The sequence below is a fragment of the Corythoichthys intestinalis genome, chromosome 2 (genome assembly GCF_030265065.1).
Source record: "Corythoichthys intestinalis isolate RoL2023-P3 chromosome 2, ASM3026506v1, whole genome shotgun sequence".
NCBI lineage: Eukaryota > Metazoa > Chordata > Actinopteri > Syngnathiformes > Syngnathidae > Corythoichthys > Corythoichthys intestinalis.
In genome coordinates, this window is record NC_080396.1 from 52900518 (window position 1) to 52923502 (window position 22985).

Below are 22985 nucleotides of genomic sequence, written 5' to 3' on the forward strand. Positions count from 1 at the left end.
ATGGTCAATGGTCATGGTTTTGAGACACTTCACCATTCAGGAGGCTGAGAAAGTACTGCAGGTGTATTACACTTTTCTGCAGGTGCGATCGCTTTTGAAGCGCTAAATAAATAACAGTGTAAAACTGAACATTTTAATTAATGAAGTTAAAATTTGTGGTTGAATGCATTGTGGGGGGAAAAAAACTGTACATCTACAGTACATACAGAAACTTGCATAAATGACATTATTCAGGTAACTTATCAGTGGGTCAGACTGCATTTAACCAAAACTACACAGTACAGTAACAAACTGAATTGTACAATTGTATTTATTTTTTACTTAGGGTAGTCTAACTGAGGCAACAATTCTGAACCACTTGGTCTTGGATATCAACTTCCTCAGCATCTATACACATACCTATAAACAGAATAGTTAAAGATTGAGGGAATCATTGTACAGCAGCAATGTTGTAGGGGTTTACAGACGTTCACGGTATCTAGGCCTATCTATAAAACTAGTCACGTGCCAAATGGCGCATTCTCTGCAGTTTAAGATGAATTCGAATGCACAGAATTTTAATAGATAACTATATTTCGCTTGTATTAATCTCAGATACTGGGGAATGGAATCGTGCAGGGCAGAACAGCTGATATTCAACTGTAGTTAGGTTTCCATACCGTGCACCCGAATCAGACCAAAGAAAGTAAAAGCTTGTTGATCTGACGTAGATGTGTGACATAATGTCCGTGCTAGTCACTATTTATTTGCAAAACCTGCTTTCATAAATAGAATTTTTCTTTCATATACAGTATGAACCGACAAAAATGTACCCCCCTTTGAAACATAAACTTCATGTTAATTACCAGCCTTTTTTTTCAACTGCTTCCATTAATGTTTGATATTTTTGATTATGTGACTTAAAATAGGAGGATGGAAGCCCAACTTGTGACAAGCGAGCCAACACGGGTCTGTTTGATTGCTGTTTAAAATCATCTTTTCAAACAGCAAGAGAAAAATCTACATTGGTTTGACCAGAAACGGTGCATTCAATTTGTTCAGTGTCCAAATAATTCAGCAGGAGTGTTTTAGGAAAACACTTATGTCCTAGACATTATGAGGGCTGAGGCGTCAGCACTGCGAGGGTCCGTCACTCCAATGATAAGGTCATTTGTTCTTAGAGTGCCCTCAACCAAAGACAAAACATTTATTCTTTCAATCTTGTGTCCTTTGGCTTCCAGCAGTTCAACATCTTCATCTAGGAATTCAGCTGTAAAAGAGAATAGGGTATTGGAATCCTAATATTACTTTCAGATATCCAGTTTTAAGCAGCAATCTTACAAATAAATAGCTTATACAGTTATGACAACGGAATTAAAATGACATTTGAGGAAAGAAAATTTTACAAAATGAATTGCTATTTTCATAGAGGGTGCAGAATGTGGTATTAATAATGAAGTAGGAATCACTTACAGTCCACTAGTAAGGTGTTTCGCTCCAACTGTGGATGGAGTCTACCAAACGCTAAACTGTCACTCATGTTTTTGCGTGAGGACAAAACATTCAGCAGCACCTTTGAAGGATAAGAAAATAACGTCAGTTTGTGAATGAAAGCACAAATGTTTCAACAAACAAATCAGAAGCCTCCTTCATGTTTTGAAATACCACAACTCATTGTGAAAATGTTGGACTTGTCATCTGAGCTAATAACCTGTGTGATGCTGCTGAGAGATTTTGCTCCGTTGGAGGATCCAACTGCAATATATGTACCGCACAGTCCGTCGGATGGCCTCACTGCAGTTGGCATCAAAAACGACAATGGTCTCTTCCCAGGTTGAAGGCTGTTATGCTAATGACATCAACAAGGTTACAGAAGAGGATAACAAACCAAAATTTGAAATCATAAAATATAAACGTGTGCATGCATACTTACAGGGTTAGGTGTAGAGGTTTGGGTTTTATTAGGCCAAGAGAAGGCCATTATTTGGCTGTTCAAAAGGATTCCAGAAGGAGTCACTATCCGACTGCCAAATGGTTTATTTAGGGAACTAAAAGAAGAAAATGATTGATGACGAAGAAATGATTTAGTCTGTGACTGTGTTCTCTTAAAGGTCCCCTCGATCAAAATCCATTTTTCCCCTGAAAAATGAGTGTGACCTGGGTTAAGCTTGATATCAGTGCTGTTTTTCAATTTGTTGCATTAGATAATTAAAGTCAGAAGTAGGGATGTCACGATCCGATAACGTGATTGCAAATCGGGCCGATCGCACCATTTGTCACAGGATGGGAATCTGGTCAAAAGATTGGGTTTTTAATTTTAAAAAATATATTTATGTTTTTCTGCTTCATGCTCGTACAGCACCACTCTCTCTCATGGCAAGCAGTGCGAACCAATTGTCCAGTGCAGCTGATGTTTGGTACTTAAAAGTTAACGATAATTGACAGGTTTGTAGCTTTGACCTGGCCAGAGAAGCTTCGGTAGCTCTACGATCAAAGGTACAAATGTTTTGATCATCGTTAAACTTGCAGCCCAGTCATAAGTGTGCTGTGGCAACTCATTGTGTAATTGAGAGGCCGTTATCAGCAGCGTAAGCATCAAAGTGTAAGTGGATTTGAGTGGGCTCACTCAATGAAGCATTTAATAAACTCAAGCATTTTTCTACGCTATTGTTGAAAAATAATTCACATTCTGAAGGTGGCACAGTGGGACAGTGGTAAACACGTCCACGTTGTAGTTCTGGGATTGTGGGTTCAATCCTGCCTTCCTGTGTGGAGTTTGCATGTTCTTCCCGTGCCTGCATGGGTTTTCTCAGGGTTCCTAATAGGTCGCAAAAAACATATGCACGGTTATACTGTTTGAACACTCCAAATTGTCTGTAGGTGTGAGTGTGAATATGTGCCCTGCGACTAACTGGCAACCTGTTTAGGGTGTACCCCGCCTTCTACCTGGAGTTAGCTGTGATAAGCTCCAGCAACCCAGCGACCCTCTTTAGCGTAAGCGGTTCAGAAGACGGATGAATTATATGAATGTTATGGAAAGTAATTAAAAGTATGACGTTAAAGGTGATGCAATGAAAAATGTGGCTGCGCTTACATTTTGATCCGGTGCACCTTAAGAAAAAAAGTTTGGCGCACCAGTGCAGCCAATGCAAAAAGTAAGTGTGGAGCCTTGGGAATATACACTCACCGGCCACTTTATTAGGTACACCATGCTAGTAACGGGTAGGACCCCTTTTGCCTTCAGAACTGTCTCAATTCTTCGTGACATAGATTCAACAAGGTGCTGGAAGCATTCCTCAGAGAGTTTGGTCCATATTGACATGATGTCATCACACAGTTGGTGCAGATTTGTCGGCTGCACATCCATGATGCGAATCTCCCGTTCCACCACATCCTAAAGATGCTCTATTGGATTGAGATCTGGTGACTGTGGAGGCCATTTGAGTACAGTGAACTCATTGTCATGTTCAAGAAACCAGTCTGAGATTATTTCAGCTTTATGATATGGCGCATTATCCTGCTGAATGTAGCCATCACAAGTTGGGTACATTTTGGTCATAAAAGGATGGACATGGTCAGCAACAATACTCAGGTAGGCTGTGGTGTTCCAACGATGCTCAATTGGTACCAAGGGGCCCAAAGAGTGCCAAGAAAATATTCCCCACACCATTACACCACCACCACCAGCCTGAACCGTTGATACAAGGCAGGAATGGATCCATGCTTTCATGTTGTTGACGCCAAATTCTAACCCTACCATCCGAATGTCGCGCAGAAATCGAGACTCATCAGACCAGGCAACGTTTTTCCAATCTTCTATTGTCCAATTTCGATGAGCTTGTACAAATTGTGGCCTCAGTTTCCTGTTCTTAGCTGAAAGGAGTGGCACCCGGCGTGGTCTTCTGCTGATGTAGCCCATCTGCCTCAAAGTTCGACGTACTGTGCGTTCAGAGATGCTCTTCTGCCTACCTTGGTTGTAACGGGTGATTAATTGAGTCACCGTTGCCTTTCTATCAGCTCGAACCAGTCTGGCCATTCTCCTCTGACCTCTGGCATCAACAAGGCATTTCCACCCACAGAACTGGCGCTCACTGGATATTTTTTCTTTTTCGGACCATTCTCTGTAAACCCTAGAGATTGTTGTGCGTAAAAATCCCAGTAGATCAGCAGTTTCTGAAATACTCAGACCAGCCCTGATGGCACCAACAACCATTCCACGTTCAAAGTCACTCAAATCACCTTTCTTCCCCATACTGGTGCTTGGTTTGAACTGCAGGAGATTGTCTTAAACCATGTCTACATGCCTAAATATACCGAGTTGCCACCATGTGATTGGCTGATTAGAAATTAAGTGTTAACTAGCAGTTGGACAGGTGTACCTAATAAAGTGGCCGGTGAGTGTATGTCGCAATGTTATTTTTTTTTTCAAATTTTGTTCAGGCCTATCCCAAAAAGAGCTATTCAAGTTCTCTAGTGAAAATTCTTTTAGTTTTAATATCGTAAGATATTATTATCGCAATATATTGCAAACCCACAAAAAAAAAAAAAAAAAATCACAATGATAGTTTTGTCACTTTTTTCCAGTATCGTTCAGGTCTAATTTATACACATATTTTTTTACTTTTCAAAGGCTAAACAGTAACAAAATAATCCAGAAATACAATGGAATTGCCAAAAATATATATGTTTTACAGTCCACAACACTCGCAGAAAAAGCGGAAGAGGTAGTACTGTAAAAAGTACAGTACTGTTACATATTTGGAACTTATGTTCAACAACGACAACAAAAAAGTTTTTGGGTTTATGGCATCGGGACTCGGTATCGGCAGATTCTCAAAATCAGGTGACTCGGACTCGGGTGCAAAAATATGTGATCGAGACATCCCTAGTCAGAAGTCTGGGGATTTGAATTTCAAAGCCAAATTACCTTGCCAAATCTGATTTTAAAAAAGGACAAAAAAATAAAAACTAGTAAAACAAAATATGGTGCCTTGAACTGAAAACAAACAAATGACCAAACATACCTTACAACTGAAACAATGTGGTCATCTGGGCCCATGACTATAACCTGGGCAGCAACTGCATCATCCTCCAAAGTAAACAAGGGTGTGTAGTGGCTGGCAGGAAAGGCCTGATTGTCGTTGATCATTTGGCGAAGCAAGGATGCCTGTTCTTTGCTTAGAGATGAGACGTGGACGGCTTTAATTAACAAGCCTGACAGAAAACGTGCTATTTGAATGCCATGCGTACCTCAACATCTTGCTGACTATCTCTGAGATTGAAGTGTCAAATATAGGGTCTCCTAGGCCACTTGCCAGGGCCAGAGCTATTTTCACAGACTGGAAACAACAACTGACAAATGACTAAACTGTACTGTATTTTAGACAAGCTATAGTGAAAGGTCACAATACTACCTCTGCAGTCCAGTGATAGGTGTTCTTCCTGGGCTCCTGCTTGGTGATGTTGTAACCTTCGAGAATGTTGAGGGCTGCGATCAGGCCAATACCTGCATGAGGCGCCGGAGCCACCATCACATGGTGTCCTTCATAAAACACCCAAAGACAAAAATGTCAAATAATAAGTTTATTGCAGGCATAACATTGGGTGGCAAACATTGAAAGAGGAAATGGGGAAGGAAACTAGTATTCACCCTGATAGTTGATATGGGCTGCTTTCTGTAGGACTGTGCTGTAGTTACCCAAGTCGTCTTCAGTGAGCACCCCATTGCTTAAATGCACCTTTAGAAATTAGTACAACAGAAACAATCCCTCTTTCAGATGAATTTTGCTCTGACTTACGATAAAAAAAATCTGAGATACAGCATTAAACTCAACTTCACAACAAGGAATAGTTTGGCATAGTGAACAAAATCTTGGGAGAAAAAAGCTGTTTGGTCAAGATAGTTTGTGTGCTGTCAAACTAGACTTAAAACAAACATAATTACATATTGTGTATTTAGAATGACCACATATTATACCTTGCCTTTAAAGTCTGCAAGCGACTTCAATACTGATGTACAATACGAAACGCTGTTGACAGCCTTAACAGGGAAAAACATTTAACTGTATTTGGCAGTGTTACATTTATTTATTTAGTTTTAGATACCACAAATGGTGCAGCAACACATCTAGACGGGCTATATAACAATACCAGAGGTGGGAAGCTACGCATTACTGTACTTTACTTGAGTAACTTTTTGTGAAAAATGTGATTTTAAGAGTACTTTTATTAAACCGTACTTCTACTACCATAGAAAAAAATGCTACTCTTACTCTGCTACACAAGTCATTAAATTTTTCCTTTTTATTCTTCATATTCGATTTTTTTTTTTTTGCCAGGGATGCCAACAGTAGCCCAATCAATTTCACCAATGAGACATCGCAATAATAATCACATGACTCTATTATACCAATCACACGCAAGCTTGCCGTTCTATGATCACGCCAGCCTGTTCAATCATGTGGCATCTTTAAAGCACCGTAAAAAAATGAAATATATGACATGGAGCACGGCCCTCAACCTGACCCGAAAGTGCGGATTTTAACTGCTCTCCCAGTCTTTATTTGGCACCGATTGACCACGGATAACGGAGATATGATCCTTTTAAGTTCATAATAGTTACTCTGAAGGACCTATTCACTATTCAAACTATGAACTATTTTCTCCACAAGAGGACACTCATGCTCTTTGGATGAATAATGTTTCATTTCTGTAATTTTTTCTCTTGCCGGAATCCAATGTTTTTGTTTTGTTTTTTAAATGTATTTCCTGGGCTTTATGTGGTTATGCAATTGATTATTGTACAGTATCATTGTAACAACAGTTTATATAGATAACTGTGCTGAGAAAAAATAAACACATTTCTAAGCAGATACTCACAATGTTACTCATTACTTGAGTATTTGTTTCACCAAATACATTTTTAGTTGTACTTGAGTACATTTTTTTATATTGCTACTTTTACTTGAGTAATATTATTTTAAAGTAACGCTACTATTACTTGGGTACCATTTTTGGTTACTCTACCCACCTCTGAACAACACTCACAGGTGCATATTCTTTATCCTCGGAAAATACTGACATATACCGCAGACTATTGAGTCCCTTATAGTAGTTGAATACAATGCTTATTTGTTTGTCCGCATTAACTGCAGTTATTACCGGTCTGTCATTAGCACGTTCAATAAAGTACAATATTAAAGTGTCCTAATTCCCTTATAATAAACATTTGACCTCATTCACTACCAAAGACGTATAACAATGTTGTTTATGATGTTCAACTGCTCATAACTAAAGAAATAGAGTAGAAATGGATATGGGTGAAATGTTTACCGCAGAGACGATTTCCTGTGTCAGGTTTCCATTGTAGAACTCTGATATCCCTTTATCTGCAACAGCATCCAAGATACTGGCCAAATCAAGGCGTCTGCTCAACAACCCAAAGAGGGGAGCATGGCCATTGGGGAGGAACAGATCCCGAAATGCATCCGAAATGTTCTGGTTTTTGATTTTAGCAAGTGCTTCAGCTAGGGACAAAAAAGATGACAACAGATGTCAAATGTCATTCTTATAGTGACAATGACAAGTCCACAATATTATTACTGTACTTACCTAACTCATGAGTGACATTAAATCCATCTCTGGCCACATCTGCTGCCATTGTAACCACATCCTTCCAGGGTAGTCTGGGAAATTCACGTCATGAAAGACTGGCTTTGTCATCCAAGGTTTAAAAAGTTCAAAAAAGGTTTACCAATTTGTCATTTCTGAATCTTTTGTGAATAAAGCAGTAAAGCTGCTCCTGTGTAGCGCTAACCAACAGCTCATTAATCTGGTGTGTTTAGTTAGCATGTTCACTACAATGAAATAATGGATTTGTGATTTGATGGCCAGCTTCAGCCAGAATAGAAATTGCCATCTGGAACTAAAAAATCTGTCATTTAAATCTAAACTTAAAATTAATACATTGCATCCATAACTATTCCTCCCACCAGCACCCAGTTAGCACACTTTCCTGTTTCATTCGAGTTCTATGTGACGCAAAACAATCAAAAGCAATTTTGAACAAAATTTAAATGTGTTATTAAATACCTGCCATAAAGTTGGTGTGCCTGATGCATCCCACTGAGCATTCCAGGTACTCCAACTAGCAAACCGGGCTGCAAGGCACATGAATCGAATCATTAAAACCCTAATGCATGAATTAACATTTTTTTATATCAAGATTTTTTTAAGTGTTTTTATTCATCATGCATTAAAAAGAAAGTTACTTTTTCGTAGCTGTCCACTGTACTGCCTGCTATACAGCTAGAAGTACCGCTTTGCTAACAGCTTACTAGGACAAAATGCCTCACTTTGAGATCAAGTTTTGTTTGAAGCAACTCCTCCCGAATGGCAGCCGGCGCCGTTTCTCTGAAGTCAATGACCCTAGTCTCATTTTTCCGGATATCATGCACCAACATGACTCCGCCTCTAAAGAGACCACAAAGACATCTTTTTACATACATTTTGGCATATGAATGCTTTTCCTCAAACAACTCACCCTCCTAATCCAGAGGTGTGAGGGTGTACAATGCCCAAACAGAGTGCAGCAGTGATTGCAGCATCAACGCTGGACCCTTGCTTCCCTAAAATCTCAAACCCGAGGGACGTACACCGAGCCACATCTGTCACCACCGCTCCCTGGTGAAAGACCTAGCAAGAAAAATGAGGCTGTCATCGGGTGGTAGATATAGTTGTCGACATTACTCGTAAGGCAATAATAAAGAAAATCAAACCTAAAGTAGCATGTTAATGCACCTTCCTACCTGAGGGTCTCCAAAGTAGATTTGCATGATAAGTGCAACGGTGACTCCTGTGGCAAAGGTAAGACATGCTGTGATAATGACCTTCAGTCCATCCCGCTGGCAAGCACAATCTTGCGTAAAAGGGTCTGTAGTCGTCTCCCTTAAGGACATGGCATCTTGGTAGGCCAGGTCAGATGCCGACGACGGAAGACGCTGGAGACGAGCAGATTGCAAAAACACACTGGGGTCTAGAATATGAAATATAAAGGAGATCTTTACTAACATTTTTGTGAAGTTATAACACGTAACATGCTAATTGAGTTTAAAACATCCTGTATGAAAGGAAGGAAGCATGAGACACGATTTTACTGACCTGACTCTGGCTCGGCCAAGACGTAATCATCCTTGCGAGATTTGAAGGCATTGTCCCCTTGCATCACCTCATCCTCTGGCAACCTGGGAAAGCTGGTAATGCTCATGTAGTCCACTGGCGAGTAGGCACTGCCCAGCGTTGTCTCAGGAGTGACATCTTTAGCCACCACAAATCTGTCAGAGTACCCTGACACTAATTCTGGGGATGAATTGTGCATGGCTATTCCTATTGCTAGAGGGTGACACACTTAGCCTCTCCTACCATTAAAATGGCATTTAAGATACAAGATATTACATTTGAGCTTCCTGTAGGTCCCAAATGACATAAAAAAAAAAAAAAAAAAAAAAAAAAACTTAAAGGCCCACCTTTACTGCTAGTTTGAGGAAATTTAACATCTATTTGGACAATTTTTACGGCTCAAATTCTCTTAGGAAACCAGTGACTTTCTCCGATGTTGGTGAATTTAGAAAACTGGGCAAACAGGGACCTGCAGAACATAAAACAAACGTGCGTCATTTCGTTGTCTTAATTGATGCCTTTAAAATGACCGCTTCTCCTTAAACCGGGCCAGTCATTTAACAATAACACTCCATTCACCTAGCTAGGACATAACGAACAGTGGGTCAAAGTGTAAACATTACCTGTAGGGAAGGTTCCGTGTGGTTTTAGCACAACCTAGCTAACAAGTCCCGGCTAATTCCGATAAATCTCAGCTAGGCCCGAACAAAGGACAAGCATACTCTTTTTTTACATACCGTCCTAAGGAGCAAAACAAGCAAACAAATACTGCATATAATATCAATATGGTTTAAAGAGGTGTCGGGGCCGTAGTATGGATTTCCACGTTAGAATTAAATAGAGTTCGTATCATAAGGTGTCCAACCGGTATAACTAGTAGTACTGTTACAGAACCAGACCTCGGCATTGAAGAGGTACAACAAAGTATTTTCATGTACGTCCTCCAACAACACAGCCTAGGTAGCGCCAGTATCCTCAGTCAACATACTTACTTCTCATGACAATATGTCGACGACGCTCGCAGGTGTCCAGTTCCTTAATGCCAGTTGTTCCGCCTAATAAACATTACCGCCATTCATAAATCACCCTGCTTCTTAGAAGAACAAGTTAAGCGGGCAACCTGACTGTGGAATCTGAGCTGATCGTGATTACCTGCTCGACTTACATCAGTTGTTGTTAGCATTTTCGGCAAATTCTTCTCCTCCCCCTTCTTCCTGCCCAGCACCGTACAGCAACTCCTACTTCAATACACTGTGCTGGTTTTTCTCTACCCTGATGAACTATCTGCCCCAACAATCGATACACACATAAGGAAAGTAATAATTTTAAAATGGAAAATTGTTAAAAATGGGTTGGACGTTTAATGCCGTCAATCGCATTGAAATCCAATCAATCACTGCCAACCCTCCCTTTTCAAATTAAATTGAAGTCTATCGCCGTCAATGGTAGTCAATGAGCTAAGGAACAGAGATAACTCATTTTGGGTGGAATTTCAACCGATTGGTTAACCAGGATTTGTCATTGAATTATTTAATGTGCATTCACGGAAACTTAATTAGACAATCAAGAAATTTGTTCAAATTCAAAACCGGTACAGTAAACATTTTATACATGCCCAAAATGATTGACGAAAATTGTACACAAAATCAATGTGTTCAGGGGGGGGGGGGGGGGGGATAAATTTATCATCAAAACAATACAACAGTGTGAGAAACATTTTGAAACCTGGTCTGCTGTGTTTATAAAAATGGCCCTTTTGCTTTTCTTCCAATATCACGTGTGTGTCAACCTTCCACTGACCAAACCAGTTTCTCTTCTTTTCAGGTAGAGGTCTAGGAGTTCAACAAATTGAATTAAGCCTATGGCTTGGGTGCAAACCAGCCAGCGTTGTTCATGCACTTATATCGAGAACATCCCGCCCTCTTTCCAAAGTGCAGGGTTGCACATGTACGGACATGGAATTATCAAAACTTGGTCTAAAATACCACTTCGCCAGATTTATACAGTTTACAAAAATGAGGCCCTGTGTGAGTCTGAACATACGCGGAACCCAGGTTAATAACCACTGTTTTAAACACATTTTATTGTAGAAATCCAATCCAAGTGTCCTACGGTGCCTTACATAGATTAAGTGATAGTAGAAAGTCGCAAATATAATAAAGTTAACTATTATTTCTCAAAAATACCTAATATACTTTTATCCTTTTAAAATTTTTGTGAAAAAAATACAACAAAAGTATATTCCAATGTCCTCAAGTCTTTGAGCTTTGTCTATCGCTAGTCATTTTTCATCCGTCTGGATGCTACAGTACTTCATCCTTTTTTTTTTTTTTTTTTTTTAATCTACATTAATGCATGTTTGCACTGTGAAAACACATCTGCTTAAAGCCTCCCGGAGCTGGAATATGCCATACTGCATTCCTATGGCTCTTCATGGACTTTTCCACACTACAACGAGGCACGCTTGACGCGCAAAAAAAAAAAAAGCCCACACACACTTGCTTGCTCACACTAAATCTTATTGTCTTTATTCAGGTGTTGAGTTTGAAACGTGTTTAGATGAAAAGCTCTGAATTCATTTATCACTTTTAAAAGGGAAACTGAGATGAAATTACCTCCCTTCAGCATGAGCTCAGGCCTGTTAGCACTTTTCCATCTGGTGACTTTGACTGTAAAGTTATTTTTTTAAAACATATACAAAGTTGTACTTTTTCTTCTATCACATTGCAGTCACTAAAAAGACTCAATCCCATGCAAAAAAAAAAATGACACGAGATTCAGGCGTTAACCTGAGCATTTATTGTGTTGTTTCGAGTGTGAGTTTGTTGGTGGATACCTGTTTTCTGAATGGATGCTGTAATACCCATCAGTTCATTTTGCATAGGTTTTGCCTGTCTGTGAACAGGTGTCCACATTAGGGATGGAAAAAAATCACAAAAACCATGCAGAAGTGAAAGGCACAATCACCATAAATATCAGATAACCACATTTTATGTGTCTAAATGTTTCATTTCATGGGGAGGTGTGTACGTCTTGAGATGTAACATGAGCCAAAGCCCAGGTGTTGGTAAGCTGCCATCATTTCAGGGCACACCATAAACATCACATACTCCCCAGACATTCAGTGTTTTTCATTTAAACATCCTAACACTAATTACTATACAAGAAAATACAAGCATATTATTATTTTTATACATATACATCATTTGCTTTTTTTTTTTAATATAATCTGTCTCATATCTAATCATTTACCCGCCCACGTCTTTTCAGCATAGGTGTTCAACACATAGTATGTCCACTCCCTAAACACTTTGTCTTTTTCTCTAAACCCACAATTTGCAATGCTTACACACAACACACTGAGAACACATTTCCTTACATGACACAGGTGAGGATAAAGTAAAAATAAACAGAAGTTTTGCTGACACATAGCTCGATCTTTGCAAGCATGCACACCCAATCGCAGACTCGCATACTTATATATATATGTTGCCTAATCAAGAATTCCACTGAGCATACCATTTCATGTCTACCCTGTACAATATGAATAGAATAAACAAAGGGGGAAGAAATGTAATAAATTAATAGATATTTCTACAAAGGTTTTTTTATATTACTTGGAGAAGCAAAACAATTTTATAATGAAATTCAAAAGGAAAATGTAATTACTTGCAAAAATTTAAAAACACACTTATCCCGTTTCCAGTGATTGTGAAAGCATCACCGGTTCCCGACTAATTATTTCGAACTCAGCAGCTTGGATTGTATTACAACCATGTCACTGTCCTCACAAGAGTTCAAGTGGACCCTCAGCCTATGGCACATGGACTCTTGAGCTTTGTATGATTTCCTTTGTGCTCCTCACTAAATATGACTCAAAATGGGGCAAACTTGCCTTTTTGGCAAACTAGAAGCACAATCCATTTTGTTAAGGAGCACCAAAGTGATGCAGAGGACGTATTCACCTTAGTCCCATTGAACTCAACAGTGTGGACTCAGGTCTTAAGAGGCTTTGACATTTAACAGAGCACAATGAATTGTTTTTAGAACATTTACAAGAATAGTAAAGGAGTATCATAATGAATGTTTTTGGGGGAGGCAAAATGGAAACGGTCACAAAAGAAAAACACAAGCACATAGCACACCACTAAAACTTTTGACTCACAAAAATGTATGACAGTGCAAACATACATCCGTGTCTCCAATAATATACAAACATTTGTTTACAATTCAGCACCATTGTTTACTATTGTCATTTAATACATATCAGAGCTGAACTTCTAATAGGTAAATGAGAGTTTGGGATGGATGATGAAACTTAAGTTGTGTTTTCATGTTAAAGAAAAAAATGACTACCGGTAATACAAGTTCTTCTTTTATATGAAAACGGCTGATGTTTAAATTAAATCCGTAACACCTCAATTTTTGTTTTGTAAAATCGAAAAAAATCACAGTACAGACAGTGGCTGGTGTGTACTGGGCACATTTCTTCATCTGGCAGATCACACGTTATCATGCTGTGTGCTATCTGAAAAGGTTTGAACATATTTACCTTCTCTTCATGAACACTTTTTATTAGCAGAACAATGCAGAGACTGTCAATCAAAACTAAACAAAGAGATATACCATTAATGCCGATCTATACACTTACTGTAATCCAATCATATGATGTTACCCAATGCACTGCCTATTTGCGACAATTTTGCTTGCATTCATGAGCTTTTTTAGAATAAAATGCTCATGGAAATTCTGAATGCACTTTGATGAAGTAAGAAATCAGCCTGCTTTTATGGGTCCCTTCACTCTCCGTTAAGCTCTTCTTCTTAATCACAGTCACTACATCGTTTCATTTACTCTTTAGTTTTGTTTTGCTCACATTCTTAGACCAATGTCTACTTGCCAGCTTTCTTTCAAACGAGGTGTGAGGAATCACACGACGTTGACTTCCTATGTTGCAATTGCTTGCCCCTAAGCAAAAGCAATTGGTTTTTGTGCTTTTCATCTCACAATCATCATACACAGTATATATATCTAAAAAGATTAATGTGGATTTATTAACACAAAACTGCGAGGAAACGATGGGGTGATTTTTCTGTAAATAAAGTTCAGCTTTATCACAGTCATGCAAAGTTCCCCAAATTTTCTGTTCAGTCAGAGAAGAGTAATTATTAATTTTAAATTAAATTACTGCCATGAAGTTCATCTGTGTCTCGTAATTGAGTTCAAGGTTGTATTTGGTGATGGTTCAGTGAAACACGGCTATAGGAAGGACTTAAAGAGAAGAAGAGAAAATGAATAGCTTTTTTTTTTCTACTTTAACTTTTCTGAATCGTTTGTTATTTGGGTATTGCAGTAGGTATAGTTAAGTCATATCTAGCAGATGTACTCTGAGGGCTTATTGGCAGAACAGTGCGAATACAGTGTATAACAAAAGTGAGTACACCCCTCGCATTTCTGCAGATATTTAAGTATATCTTTTCATGGGACCACACTGACAAAATGACACTTTGACACAATGAAAAGTAGTCTGTGTGCAGCTTATATAATAGAGTTCATTTATTTTCCGCTCAAAATAACTCAAAATATAGCAATACTATCTAAACCCCTGGCAACAAAAGTGAGTACACCACAAAGAAACTACGCACATCCCTAAATGTCCAAATTGAGTACTGCTTGTCATTCTCCCTCCAAATGTCATGTGACTCATTAAAGGAGTGCTGTCAGCATTGCTACAGAGATCGAAGAGGTGGGGGGTCAGCCTGTTAGTTGTCAGACCATACGCCGCACTCAACATCAAATTGGTGTGCATGGCTATCACCCCAGGAGGAACCCTCTTCTGAAGATGGTACACAAGAAATCCCGCCCGTCTCATCAGACCATAGGACATGGTTCCAGTAATCCATGTGCTTTGTTGACATGTCTTCAGCAAACTGTTTGCTGGCTTTCTTGTGTACAGTTTTCAGTAGAGGCTTCCTCCTGGGGTGACAGCCACGCACACCAATTTGATGTAGAGTGCAGCGTATGGTCTGAGCACTAACAGGCTGACCCAACACCTCTTCAATCTCTGCACAGCACTTCTGTAACGAGTCACATGACATTTTGGAGGGAAAATGACAAGCAGTACTCAATTTGGACATTCAGGGATGTACGTAATTTCAATGGGGTGTACTCACTTTTGTTGCCAGGGGTTTATATATTAATGGCTATATTCTGAGTTATTTTGAGGGGAAAATAAATTAACTCTATTATATAAGCTGCACACAGACTACTTTTCATTGTGTCAAAGTGTCACTTTGTCAGTGTTGTCCCATGAAAAGATATACTTAAATATCTGCAGAAATGCCAGAGGTGTACTCACTTTTGTGATACACTGTAGAATGTAATCAAACCTCAATGAAACAGAAAGGGGCAAAATGGATCAAGCTGCTTGAATGCACTAAATGCGTACAAAGTTGACGATGCTCTTTAAATGCCCTCAGAGTAAACGATATCCCCAGTATTTTGGGGGTCTAGTGGCAGAAGTTACGCTTGCTAGGCTGATGCAAGAAGGTGTTTCTAGCATGACTGGCGTGGCGAGGAATCTGCTCCCGGGCGCGGTTTTGCCGTTGGATACGGTTGCGGCTCAGTTGACGCCTCTCCATGCGAGCTTTGCTACGCTGGACTCTTGCCACTTGGGCGACCTTAGGCTGGACATAAGGTCCAAAACTCACCCTGAATGGCCCAGGGGTGTGGGTGGCCGGTGCAGCAGCTGGCTCAGCCACTCTGCTGTGAGAGGGGAGATAAAACAAACTAGTTGTTAAGATACTCATGTTGGTGCTTGGGGGGAAAAAAAGTTGTGTTTCTCACCTCACACTACTCGCCAAGCTCACAATGCTTTCCTCGCCAACCACAGAGAGGTTGCTGTTGGACACCATGGACAGGTTGCTTGGTGAAACATAAACGGACATGCTGGGGTGCTCGATGAGCAGGTCCTCCATTGGACTCGTCTCCGCCGTGGCTCCCTCTGCAGTGAAACAGGGGGGAGGGGTGACAAACCAGCTCTCATCCATGCAGCCTCTCTCCGAGCCTGCCCTACTGCTATCCCCACTGCCCCCACACTCGCTCCCAGCAGGAGAAGTTGACTGGGCGGAGGAGGCTGTGGACAGTCTGGCCCGTCTTGACAATGTTGCCATGGAGTCTGGCGTTATTGCCCCATGCGTCCGGTCGTTACGTGTCCTCCGGCGCTTATTTGGTGGGCGTGCAATAAAAGTTTGGCATTCAGTCCGAACATGAGCATCTTCGAGATTTGATTTATTACTGTCTGGAAATGGATGTGCAATAATAAGTTGGGCCTGTGTCTCATGGTCAGCCTGCATCATGCAACCAGATTCATCTGAGCACATGGCACACATGAGATCAGGGTTGGGAAAGCCAATTAGGTGTAGGTGGACGGTTTGGATGCAAATGTGGTAGATTTTGAGATGGCATGCAGGTGTAAGGGATCATTTTGTGGCCATCACATACACACGCGCACACATACCAGTGTAGAGGATGTAAGGGTGTATACAAAAATTGGTGGGGAAGGGGGAGAAGAAAGGGCAAGGAGACACAAAACATAAAAGAGTCACATCATTAGTTGTGTTGACCCTCTTGGGTTTTGACTGCTTCTCCTATTTTTTGTCATTCGATTAATTGGCTTCTGAAGGCACGCTTCTTTAACAATTCACTTTGTCATGACGGAGATCATACGTTAACAAGGAGCAGTGATCTATATCAGGGGTCTCCAAACCTGTCCTCAAGGCCCGCTTTGGGTCCTGTTTTTTTTTCCAACAGATCCAGCACAGACATTTGAACCAATGAGGTTTCGGCTAAAATAAGCAGCAACTGACTGCAATCAGCTGATTGCACCTGTAAAACACCAGATTGGGTAAAGGGTGTCATCTTGTTTGACTGGAATGAAATCCTGCGCCCACAGCAGGCCTTAGGTTGGAGACCCCTGATCTATATGTTTGAAATTAATTGGGTCTTTTCATTGTCAGTAGAAAACAACTCAGACAGGTCAGCCATCTGGGCCTATATCTGATCAATTTTGGTCTACACCCCATCATGCCCTTCACGTCGCAACATTATGTTTATTCTAAGTGGGGAAAGCACTTGCACTTACTCTTTAAACTTGATTTCTAGAGTTTTCACATCTTTACTGGGTTGCTATTTAATTCACCAAAGATATACTATTACCCAGTCAAAGTACAGGTGAAACTCACCGGGAAGGTTGACAAGCATCCATCCTTCCTCGTCCGCCTCTGTCACACAGGGATTAGGTCCCTTCAGTTCAGCAGCCACTTCTTCGACCTCCCCAAACAGCAAGTTGCTTAGACGTTGAAACATGACGGCTTGGCCTTACTTTTTGAAGACGGAGTACAAAAAAAGCTGTAGCTGCCTTTGAAAGGTTTTTGTTTCAAGGTAGGACTGAATATTATTATTATTAATTATTATTATTAGGCTTTGCTTTCTTCCAAAGCCCTTGCTGGATCTTGGTTTGGACAAGTGGAGGGTGGGCTTCAGTAGTGCAAAATGTAAGGTTTCACGGTTTCACTTGGTTTGGAACAAAGGCCTGAAAAACGCAAAGAGATCATGGTATTAGAACGTTGTTTAAAACTCCTTCACTGGCAATACAGAGTATCACAATAACATAAAGCTGCTTTCCATCTCTTTACACTGGCAGATTTTGAAAATTGGTAACGGATAATTTGTAAATCGGGGAACATAATGGTGTAATTATATAAAACTCATACATGAAATTGAAATTAGATGAAATTACATAGAGGCAAGGGACACGGTCCGACATAAATTGTTACAATGATGTAATAATGTTCAAGTGAAGTTCATAAAGTCTGCTGACATGGGCACATGTCCATGAAGTATGACGCCCAGTCCTTATTTGGAGAACACAATACTGAAAATGAACTACGGTACAATACAGAGGGACACCTAATCATATGAGGAATTCAGATATGCACTTAGATGGAAGACGTTTAAAGTTTACACTCAAGAGGAAGGCTTCATGTCTCTTGAAAACACTGGATGGACACTGAAGCCTAAGTCCTTCATGCAGTCATTGCTGTATGCAGAAAAATAGTGATCATGGCTACTCTTCATGTAATTGTTGGTTCATTTTGATTTGCTACTGTACATCCTTTTTTTGGAGTTAAAAGCCTAAGTCCTCAAAGATGAGTTAATGCTATCATAATTAGATGCTAGTTTTGGTATGCTTTGATCTGTTGCTTAAGAACTGCTTAACTAACTAGCTGTCAACTCTCTGCCAAACTGTGACTTGTTTGAAAGTGACTTTTCTGTCACCCTTGAGCATTCATATCCCACATTTTTGACCACAAGTCAAAGCAAAAAATGACAAAAATACAACTCGTAAATTGGGTCACTCGTAAGTCAAGGCACTTCTTTACTTTCGTACCTATTTAAATAAATCAAATTGACATGATTAACCCTTTCATGTACAAATTATAACTTGTTTTTTTTTTTTTGTACCTTTAACTCATTGGCTACCATTGGCAGCGGTAGGAATCCACTCCATTTTGACTGGGAGGAGCGGATGAATAAATGTTGAATTGGACTGAACGTCTAGAAGAGGAGCATCAGCGGCCAGTCCTCCCTGTTTTAATGAATTAGACATCTATCGCTGTCAATGGCATGCAAGTGAAATACTAAAAAAGAAACAAATCAACTTAAGAGTGTTACTTGGGGCTCTAACCAGAGTGTATTTCTGTTTTTATTCATATTAATTTCATTAATTTAGCTTTAATTAACAGTGAATTAATTAATGTATGTATAATGTTATAAAATAATATAAAAAATACAATAATATTAATAATTTGAAAAAAAATATATATATATTTCTAATATACATTTTTTTAATGACCATAAATAGTCACTTGCACTATAAAAGGTTAAAGCTCCTATGTGTCAACTTTTGTCAACTGTAAGGACCACTGTATCTTAAAAGGTCAATTACGATCACAATTTATTATAAATTTACATATTAGCATTTTTTTTACCTTGTCTACGAATGACCTTGCCCATTTCTGCCCCCCCCCCCCCCCCAAAAAGAAAAAAAATCTAATGTGGTCCTTGACCACAGGTTTTCCCACCTCCTTAAGGCCTACTATGGTTCTGTTAAAAATCTGAAATTTTCCGACTAATAAAATAGTAACAAATATATATACAATACAATACAATATAATACAACCAAGAGGATCTTGTATTTGAGATGTAAAGTGGAGCTTTGCATAAAAGGGGCCGAGCCTGGCTTGTGGGCGTGGTCTAAGAATGAAAACAAGACACTGTGACGTCACGGCTTGGTCAGCCAGCCGCAGTAAAACAGTGTCTGAGGCACAAATATAGGGAATTTCTAGGACATATTAGGCGTGACGCCACAAGAAAGATTTCTACGCTAATAATAAAACTGTGCACCATCGAATACTATGAACGGGAAAAATGTTACTGGCGTGATGTTACGTGCCAATATCGCGTTGGTCTATGAAAAATAAGGACAACTCGACGTCAAAATGCGAAGCCAGCCAGCAAGCGGCAGACTATGTGTCGGTCATGGTATCCAGGTTACATATGAATTATCGTGTAAGCTCTCGAGCTGAAGGGTCAAAGCAATGACAGTCGTGGCTCGGCGACGCGGCGCTCAAAACAAGACGTCAACTCATCTGGCACAGATATAACGCAAGGGCAGGGAGAAAAATTATAACCATATTAAGAACGAGAACTGTCTCCTTCGCCTCACATGAAACGTCACAACATCCGCCGTCGACTCCACATCTAGCTTTTGGTGCAGTTTGCACAGCAGCGGCTGCTGGCGTCCCGCATAATGCAGATCGGTGTCATCTTCCGAGCAAAGGGCGTCGCAAAACATTTGACAAAACGCTTTGAATCGTACACGACAGTGAGAGATTTAGGCTGTGCAAATGACGAGACGCGATGGAATTTTTCGGTCATGACGGACGACATTTAAGGCGTCTACACATCCACATATCTGGATTAACTCAGACTACATTAAAAAAAAAAAAAAAAAAAAAAAAACAATGAAAAGATGCTTACCTGCCTTTGCAATATTATATTCAAGTTGTAAACGTAATCACACACAGTAGGAAGGAGAATTCTTAAAGCATAGCTTTAGATAGCCTTTAAGAGAGGTAGTCAAAGCACCATCGTATAAAAATAAAAAGGCTTTCTTCTCAGAAGAAGGGCTTCGTGTAATGTATTACACCGATGTTTCAGATTATAACATCTGCAGCTTTTAGAGCCTCTCGTATCGTTTGTCCTCCTGTTTATTGCTGCCTCCAGCTGATCCTCAGATCAGTATGTGGAACGTACAAAACAGCTGATTGTGAGATCACAATACATAGGGACACGCCTTTGCTCCGCCCACAAGGAGCCAGCTAACCAATCAAAATTGTACACAAGCCACAAGCCTGAGCGATGGGAAACTGCAAGGGTGGGGGCTGGGCCACAGAGACGTCAACCTCCACCCAGAGAGAAAGGAGGACATTGGGCTCACTGGCTGATCCGTAATCAGCTGTTATTCACAACAGTCGCTGTTAAAATACACAGCTGGGGGATGGTAAACTGATTCTGGGTCAGCATTTCTTGCCAGCAACTATGAGGAGCCGTGAGGGACAAAATTAGAAACTAACAAATTTACCCCTAGTTTTTTATTTTCATACTTGAGTCACGTGGGATTTAGATCAGGGATGACAATGTTTTGTTATTTTTATTTACATATTTAAGAATCTATTTACTTACTGTCAATTGATGGTCTGTAAAGCCTATCTGTGATCTGTGGAAATAAATGTGACTGAAAATACTCTCATGCACTCAACTGAATTAGTTTTCACGCATATACACAAATAAAACACTTCCAGACACACAAGTAAAGTTCTCTCAATTGCTAATTAATCTATTATCTATAGCTGAATTTTCAGAAAATTTAGGAGCGCAAAATGTAAATCGACTCACAAGTAAATTCTGTATCCACATTTCCACTTTGGGACAGATCATTATTGCCAACAATTCACCTTGAAATATTTTCATATTTTCATTTTTTTAATCTCGATTTTAGGTTTTAAAAGGAGGTAAGGCATAAACTTGTTAACATTTTGTTAAATTTTAGGGGCAGTTTGGAGACCTCTTTCTTGTGGTTCAATTAATATTTTCTGTAATCTAATCCATTAGTAAAAACTGCACACACTACTGAAATGCACTCATAATCACAACTGCTTTTTCCTACACAGAAACAAAAGTGACACACTCTTGCATGCACAACTTAAAACGGTTTCATACACATCACTGAAATGCTTCCATCCATACATCCGTTTTTTATACTGTTTATCCTCACCGAGGCTTTGAAGAAAAGTAGTCTTACGTCTACTTTTCTTCAGCATGTTGGAGCCTATAAGGCTAGAATCATACTTCAAGTCTTAATGTACAATTCTGATTTTTTTTGTCATATCTTTTTTATATTTTTCTGTGTGCCCGTTCAGACTGCCTTTGTCCATTGAGCCCGTTCAAGTATTAGGCATGCGTACTAATTCACAGTCTGACACGCGCTGAGCAAACTGACCTGCATGCGCAGAAGCATCAAGACAAATAACTACACATTCTAGCTGTATGTCATTCCAGGGTAATCATATTTTGAGTTCCAAAAAGAGGACACAAATAACAGACATTAATAATCCCCGTTTAGTCTTATATTCAAAGTTTATATGGACTGATAGAACGTATATATGCACTGTGCATGCATGACGCATGCACATAAGCCTTACGTGTGTGCATCAGTTTGCCCCGACTCAGCCATGTAAGCAATACTGAAATACTGCTCATTCGGCCCACAGAAAGAAGATCGAGCATTATCAGGCATTTATTTTTTTTATGACTATGATCAAGCCCGCTTCCTGCGTAAAAGCCGAGTTTCAGCTAGGCGCTAATGCTAATGCACAGCTACATTGCTGCCGTCCTGCCTACCACTCTGCTTCTTTGTTGATGTAATTGCTGCATGAATTCCGACTTGGGGGACATGACAGTTCAGACCGCCGACACATTCTGGAAAAATGTGGCCCAGATTGGATTTAAATCACATACAAAAGTGATCTAGATCGGAAATGGTCCACTTCTATGCAACTTGTCATGTTCAGACCGTCATGTTAATTCCTCAATTGAGTCGGGAAAACACGAAAAAATCAGATTCGTGCATTAAGACCTGTGGTCTGAACCAAGCCTAATATCGCAGATGAGTTTGCGACTGGTTCCCGGACAATGACAGGGCACATAAAGCCTATACAGCCTCAACATCCTGAATCAAGTCCCTGATGAACTTGTAGAGAACACAGCAGACTAAAAAGTGTCCCCTTTGCAGTCTGTCACATTCTTTATGAAACTGGTGATTAACAAAATACAGTGTCATTGTCATTATTACACAATTTATAGGCCAACATGTGTTAATCATTGTTTAAAATAATTACTGTATACAGGTATGTTGATAGGTAGCATTGTCAAGCAATTTTTGGGTTTGTTGTCTCTTCTCATTGCTCGCTTGTAATGACTCGTACGTTAAACCCTAACCTTTACTAACCTAAATGCGTTGTGTTTATGTAACTTGTTCCTAATTTGAGTGAATATAACGTAATTAATTTCAACATTACTAATAATATGCATGTTCATATAGTCATAGTGATGTGTTGGATTTTAGATCAGCATTGTCAGCATAAGGAGCCGAAAACGAAAAGATGGAAATAAGAATCATTGTAGATTAGACTTCAGCATTTTAA

The 22985-nt window shown here is 39.7% G+C and overlaps 2 protein-coding genes across 8 annotated transcripts; both read right to left on the reverse strand.

Moving 5' to 3' along the window:
* Window positions 1-178: 178 nt before the first annotated feature.
* Window positions 179-14656, reverse strand: LOC130912110 (glutathione hydrolase 7). 6 transcript variants are annotated; one of them, XM_057829943.1, is made up of 17 exons: window positions 10322-14656; window positions 10149-10211; window positions 9139-9625; window positions 8787-9013; window positions 8522-8673; window positions 8334-8451; window positions 8071-8138; window positions 7591-7664; window positions 7312-7505; window positions 5630-5717; window positions 5394-5521; window positions 5230-5318; window positions 5004-5156; window positions 1913-2027; window positions 1691-1828; window positions 1453-1552; window positions 179-1249 (listed from the first exon to the last, which is right to left on the reverse strand). In XM_057829943.1, the coding sequence occupies exons 3-17, from the start codon at window positions 9353-9355 to the stop codon at window positions 1080-1082; spliced, it is 2031 nt and encodes a 676-aa protein (XP_057685926.1). In that variant the 5' UTR covers window positions 9356-9625; window positions 10149-10211; window positions 10322-14656; the 3' UTR covers window positions 179-1079. The 6 variants fall into 6 exon arrangements, with proteins under 6 accessions (XP_057685926.1, XP_057685925.1, XP_057685929.1 ...); XM_057829942.1 differs by having other exon boundaries at window positions 10309-14656; XM_057829946.1 differs by lacking the exon at window positions 10149-10211.
* An 801-nt stretch (window positions 14657-15457) lies between these two features.
* Window positions 15458-20525, reverse strand: LOC130911132 (tumor protein p53-inducible nuclear protein 2). 2 transcript variants are annotated; one of them, XM_057828880.1, is made up of 4 exons: window positions 20260-20525; window positions 17400-17749; window positions 16003-16159; window positions 15458-15921 (listed from the first exon to the last, which is right to left on the reverse strand). In XM_057828880.1, exons 2-4 carry the CDS (start codon window positions 17521-17523, stop codon window positions 15666-15668), a joined length of 537 nt encoding a protein of 178 aa, XP_057684863.1. In that variant the 5' UTR covers window positions 17524-17749; window positions 20260-20525; the 3' UTR covers window positions 15458-15665. The 2 variants fall into 2 exon arrangements, with proteins under 2 accessions (XP_057684863.1, XP_057684855.1); XM_057828872.1 differs by having other exon boundaries at window positions 16003-16528.
* Window positions 20526-22985: the final 2460 nt, after the last annotated feature.

Bases quoted from the DNA above. Each gene is read 5' to 3' on its own strand.
- LOC130912110 (XM_057829946.1), bottom strand. From the start codon at position 9,355: ATGCACAATTCATCCCCAGAATTAGTGTCAGGGTACTCTGACAGATTT. The intron at 8,452-8,521 runs GTGAGTTGTTTG...TGGTCTCTTTAG, and splicing joins CACACCTCTGGATTAGGAGG to AGGCGGAGTCATGTTGGTGC. The intron at 5,522-5,629 runs GTGAATACTAGT...TGTTTTATGAAG, and splicing joins AGCCCATATCAACTATCAGG to GACACCATGTGATGGTGGCT.
- LOC130911132 (XM_057828872.1), bottom strand. From the start codon at position 17,523: ATGTTTCAACGTCTAAGCAACTTGCTGTTTGGGGAGGTCGAAGAAGTG. The intron at 16,529-17,399 runs GTGAGTTTCACC...CCATGTGCTCAG, and splicing joins GATGCTTGTCAACCTTCCCG to ATGAATCTGGTTGCATGATG. The intron at 15,922-16,002 runs GTGAGAAACACA...CCCCTCTCACAG, and splicing joins AGCTTGGCGAGTAGTGTGAG to CAGAGTGGCTGAGCCAGCTG.